This window comes from Limulus polyphemus, unplaced genomic scaffold, assembly GCF_000517525.1.
Source record: "Limulus polyphemus unplaced genomic scaffold, Limulus_polyphemus-2.1.2 Scaffold1256, whole genome shotgun sequence".
NCBI lineage: Eukaryota > Metazoa > Arthropoda > Merostomata > Xiphosura > Limulidae > Limulus > Limulus polyphemus.
The window spans coordinates 140,304-146,183 of NW_013666866.1; the positions used below are offsets into that span (position 1 = coordinate 140,304).

A 5,880-nucleotide genomic window follows, 5' to 3' on the forward strand; every position below is an offset into this window, starting at 1 on the left:
TTTTTAAATTAAGAAATTAAAGCTTATATAATATCAAAATTTGAATTATAAACTAGATTTGCTAATTTTATTGACATAATTGATAATAAAGATTTTTAATTAAATTTTGAATGTAACTATGTAAAAAGTTATGACATGCACTTTGACCTTTATCCTTTATAGTTAATCAGTCTGACAAAGAGTTGGCAGTGAGTGGTGTTGATTATCTGCCTTTTTTCTAGTCTATAATTTTCAAAACTAGAGATAGCTAGTTTCAGATAGCCCTTGTATAGCTTTATGTGAAACTGAACAAAGATCAAAAACAATGATCAATAATTGTGGTATGTGATGTTTTTTAGTTCCTACATCTACAACTGTCACAACAGCTACAAGTGTATTACCCTTGACAACAAATCAGACTCGGACATCTTCTATGGTTACTGTACCTATCACCAGTGTGCCAAACACTCAGCCTTCCGTCCACTTTCATGATCATTCAAAGCCACAGAAACCCCCAAAATCAACAGTGGCACCATCTACCATTCCAGGTAGTATCAACATTCCCACAACCCTTTCAGTAACAATCCAAGAACAAATGGTGACATCAAAAATTAAAACAACTCAGAGCAGTTGCCGAGGGACTATAGATGAGACAATTGCTTCTGTAGCATCTTTGCCAGTTTCACCAGACGGCATGGTTTCTCCATTACCAAGCAAAGTTAATCATCACACAGTTGCAACTTCTGTTGCAACACCATCAAAGGTAGAATTTTTAGTTTTACAGACTTGAAAGTAATGAAAAATATTTAATTTTGAATAAATCTGAAACTGAAAATTTTTTTATACTTGTCATAACTTTTTCTGATAATATTTTTTATTTATTAGAGATCTGGAATAAATAATAGTCTTGGTTATATAAATACAAAACTACAACTAATATGGTAAAAACATGTAAAGGGGGCTTCATCAGTCACACACACATAAAAAACTTCCCCCTATTAATGTTTATGTAGTTAGAAAGATTTACTATTTAACTTGAACTTTTTGCCTTCCTTTAATTCCAATGTCTAGAAAAGTACTGATTTGATCACCTCAAATGCAAACTGTGTATATTTAGGTTTAATAAGTATAATGAAATGTAGGTTTCATTGCAGATGATTATTACATTCATTGTTATTCAATGATGGGTTTCAAGTCAGAGGGTTATAAAAAGAATATTGTGGGATCTGTTTTTCACTGCCATTTGTCCTATTTAGAAAGCACTTAAAATTTAGTATGTAAAGGCTTATGGAACATTGATTTGTGGTAGTCCAAGGAAATATTTGAAATGCTATTTTCACGCAATTTTTTTATTAAAGATTCATGGTAATGAATAAAATGAGTTTCAAGTTCACATATTTTATTATTTATTTATCCTTGTAATAATGTAGGAATTTAGTAGAATTAATTATCATAAAACAAGTAAATGACAAACAATATGTTTTGGTCTGATAAATTCTTGCAATGAACTTTACCACTGTTTACTTTTAGGAATTTTAATATTGTGTGACAACTGATAAACTGACCTTCAAAGCATTTAAGCCTCATGTATATTAAAGGATAACTGCACCTCATAAGAGAAAGATTTTCCATAGATATGTTATTTGGCCACATCCTGTATTTGATTTGCCATTTTAACATCTGCATGTTAAGCACTGAAATTCAGTTCTGAATCATTATTGCCTAGAAAATCCACGAGAAAATCAAGATTTACATAAAGTAAAAAAAAAAAAAAATTCTAATTATTTAATGTGATCTTTATCTGAACACAACCAATCAAGAATATGCACACAAATTTAGAATCACGCAACTATGTTAATTTTTAAATGTTTTAGAAATTCTGTATTTTCATATATCTCAGTCACATGGTTTGTTAAATCTGACAGAAAATTCTTTTGCAGAATTGCAACTTTTATGGATAAGGAAAAGTGTAGTTATTTACCTTGTCATATATCAGTTATGAAGGGACATATATGCACACACACAAAATTATGGTGTTAAAGCTAAAATAGACAGAGAACTTGTGGAAAGAGTAGTTATTTTTTCAGTTAGCTTCATCAGTGTGTTGTGCATGTATTGGAATGTAAGATTGCTTTACTCTCTGTTTTTATAATGATTGCACTTTTCTAAAAGAAGGTTCTTGAAAGATGTAGGAAATCTGGGGTAGGGATTTCTTTTTTTTCTCATATTTTTATTAAGTAGAGTTACCTTAATATATTTTAGGTTAAAAAAGGTGTAAAAAGAAAAGCAGATACCACAACCCCAATGAACACTGCACCATTAGTGACCAGTCATGTTTATAATTTACCCACCCATCAGCCTCAACCTCCTATGGATATAAAAACTTCAAAGATCTCAACAAGAAAAGAAGGTGGACGTCCAATTAAAAAAACATCAAAAGATCTTTCAGGTGGCCAGGCTCATGTAAGTTACCATTGGTTTTTAGCAATGTTACATTGTCTTACATTTCTTTTGAATTTAATAATTAATGTACTGATTTGAAAATAAGAACATGTGTTTCTTCTCATTTCACAGTCACATACCAAGCCAAAGAAAGGGAAACAATCAGAACAGATGAAATATTGTCACAATGTTTTGAAGGATCTCTTTGTCAAAAAGCATGAGGTATTTGCAAACTCATAAGTCTTATCGGCATATCTTGATTATATGAAGTTTTGTTTAGCTATGGCAAAGAGCTTTGTATTTACTCAGTATAAACTTGAGTTATGAGTGTGGAGAAATTTAGAAAAATTTTAGTTTATAATGACTGATGAAACTACAAATATCTGAATATGTTATTTGTAACTGGTCCAGTTTTGTGTTTTCAGCATGATTAGTGAACTAATATAATTTTTATTAATGCAGTTGAATTTATTGTTATGACTGTCATGAAAAGACTGTCTTTAAAATTCATGAATTTAGAAATGTTAATTTTAATCATATATTACCAAGAGTTTTATTTCACTTTTATAAATTTAATGTGTTAAGTATTGTTTTAAAGGAATATGCCTGGCCCTTCTACAAACCTGTAAGTTCAGTGTTTCCTGGATTAAAGGACTATCATGATGTTATAAAGCATCCCATGGATTTAGAAACTGTAAAGGTGAATAGCTTAGTATAGACTAGTTGATCTCAGTGTATTTGTGTATTATAATCTTAGTTCGTTTTCTTTCTCCATACGTTTTTTTTAATGCATTTCAGCTAGTGGATAATAAAAGTTAATATTTCACTCCTTCAAAGCAAAACCAAGGTTTATTATTAATGTTATATATTTTTTTGTTCTAAATTGAATATGCTAACTGCATCAGAATGTAAATATCCATTGTTCTCAATAATGCCTACTATACATAGTGCTTTTGGAACTTGTATATATTTATCTTAAGCATTTAAATGCTTGTAATGTCTTTGATTTCCTTAACCTTTTGCCAACTGTCTGCTTACTCATTAAGTATTTCATTCCAAAAATAAAACTAGTGGATGAAATTGTTTAAAATTTGACAAGAATGTTCCTAAAACTATATGGTTTCGGGTAAATAAAATATTTAATTTTGATTTTTTTCTACTATTTTTGATAAAAAATTTTTTATTTAATGTAATTATTTGCCTTCAAACTCTGAATAGTTCACCTGCAAAGCAAAATGATTTTTATATGAACTATACAAATACTATTTATTATATTACAGTTTTCACATTTCATTTGGATAATCTCTAGAACCTCCTAAATGAATATCAAAACTTTTTTAATGTAAATGTTTGTATTTTATTTTCCATTTTTTCTACTAAATCACTAACTCTACTTATTATCATCAATGTACAGTGCAATGACATGGAAATATGTTCATATCTGTTAGCTCTTCGTAGAAATTTTTTAAAACTTATTTTTTTAATATGCATGATTTCATGTCTTTATCTTTTCACTTATAGGTTATTTAAAATTTTTCTTTCCAATTCTTTGTCTTTAATTATTTATGCTGACACGTCAACTGGTAACTGTTGGTTGAATATAGTGTAAACTGAGCTGTTACTAGTGGCTATATGCACCTGTGTCAACTAACTACATATACGTTGTAGATCTCACGGCAAAGTATAGAAGGTGGGCATGGCAACTGTCAAGGGTTGGAAAATTTATTTCTCTTTCCCAGTGAATACAGTTGTAAGACTTTGTCTTGCGTATCAAAGGGCACGTAGATGTACATTGTCTAGATATTCATGTACATGGCAAGCTTATGTGTTTAAAGTCAGCTCCTGCTAAGTTGAAGATTTTGCATGGATCATGTGACAAGAAACTGCATTTTAAGTATTTTTTGTTAACAGTTCCTTTGAGACAAAGGAATTCAAACTTAGATAACATAAAATTCAAATTAGTAAAGTGGTTTAATTAAACTTGGAATGGAATGCAGTACCATATGCAGAAAGGAATTTAAAATTACTTATAGGGTTAATCAAGTTCAAACTAAGATTACCTGGTCAAATTCCTTAAAGATCCAGGTAAATGTGAGGAAAGTGTATAAATTTGTGACTCTTGGTTTTGGCTTAAAAAAAAGGGTGGAATTTTGGTTTAAAAAATCTTTCAAGTCTCAGTGAAAATTTAGGGGCCTGAAACATAACCCAGGGTGGTCAGAAACTTTTGTTTCTCTTTACGCATTGGTTTTGGCTACTCACATTTTATTGTATTTAAATATAATTTCCGAATGATATGTGTTTGCTTAATTTGTACTAAACTTTTGCTAGTTAGTAAAATGCCATTCAGAGAACATCTGGGGTTAATATATGTTTTTATATTCTTAAAGATCTTGTATTTAAGTGAGAAGTGTCTTTTATGCATAATTTTAATTTTCAACTGATAATTTGTCTTTTATGGTTATGTACTGGTCATATGGCAGATGCAAAATCTAGAATCAAAGCGCTTCATTTTCTAGAAGGGCATCCAAATTACTTACAAGGAAGAAAATAGTACCCAAATTAATTAGTCTTGAACTAAGGTTAGTATTTTCAAATAAATATGATGTGCCTTCAATTTGCAAGCCTTGATTAATGTAGCTAATGTGCAACATTTCCTTTACTAACGCCCCGTCACACCAAACATTCTCGCCCTTTCAGCCGTGGGAACGTTATAATGTGATGGTCAATCCCACTATTCGTTGGTAAAAGAATAGCCCAAGAGTTGGCGGTGGGTGGTGATTACTAGCTGCCATCCCTCTAGTCTTACACTGCTAAATTAGGGACAGTTAGCGCAGATAGCCCTCGTGTAGCTTTGCACGAAATTCACAAACAAACAAATCCTTTACTAACATTGATTAACTCTGTTAACACGGGCTTGGTCAATTTGATCGACCTTGTGATATCTTTGTACTCATTTAAAGTCTTTATAGATTTAATACTTCTAACTTTCAATACAGTGTGTATATCTTCACAAAATTTGGCAGTCTTTCAGGTAATATTACAAGTCTTTCACATACAAAAAATTAAATTTTTTAGTGAAATATTTTAATAAAATAAATAAAGATTTGTCCATGAATATCTTCAGTATTTATTTTGAATAATCAGCGTGCAAAATAATTGTCATGTTAAAATTAAAAATGTTTCGTCATCTCAAAAATCTCAAATTTACTTTGTGTAATCCCTAAAATCTCTTAAATGCATTTCAAACCTTTTTTTAAGTAAAACTTTATAGTTTATCTGTTATTTTCTCTACCCTATCTCAAAACAGGATTGATCATCTCGACCGATCTTGTAACTACCAAAAAAATTGAAATAAACCTAAATTATCCTTTTTTTCTTTCTGGAATGACTTCAAATTGTAACATGAAACTGCATTCATTTATCCTAAGTAGCTCTAAGTTTGTAACAGTATATATCTTT

General features: G+C 30.2%; 1 protein-coding gene across 21 annotated transcripts in view; it reads left to right on the top strand.

Moving 5' to 3' along the window:
• Window positions 1-5,880, top strand: part of LOC106462807 (bromodomain-containing protein 3-like) — a 129,002-nt gene that overhangs the window by 42,481 nt on the left and 80,641 nt on the right. For all 21 annotated transcript variants that reach the window (XM_022390161.1, XM_022390160.1, XM_022390156.1 and 18 more), the window contains 4 exons: window positions 339-742; window positions 2,242-2,442; window positions 2,554-2,643; window positions 3,020-3,121. In XM_022390161.1, coding sequence (XP_022245869.1) covers window positions 339-742; window positions 2,242-2,442; window positions 2,554-2,643; window positions 3,020-3,121 — 797 coding nt within the window. The remainder of the gene's footprint in view (window positions 1-338; window positions 743-2,241; window positions 2,443-2,553; window positions 2,644-3,019; window positions 3,122-5,880) is intronic.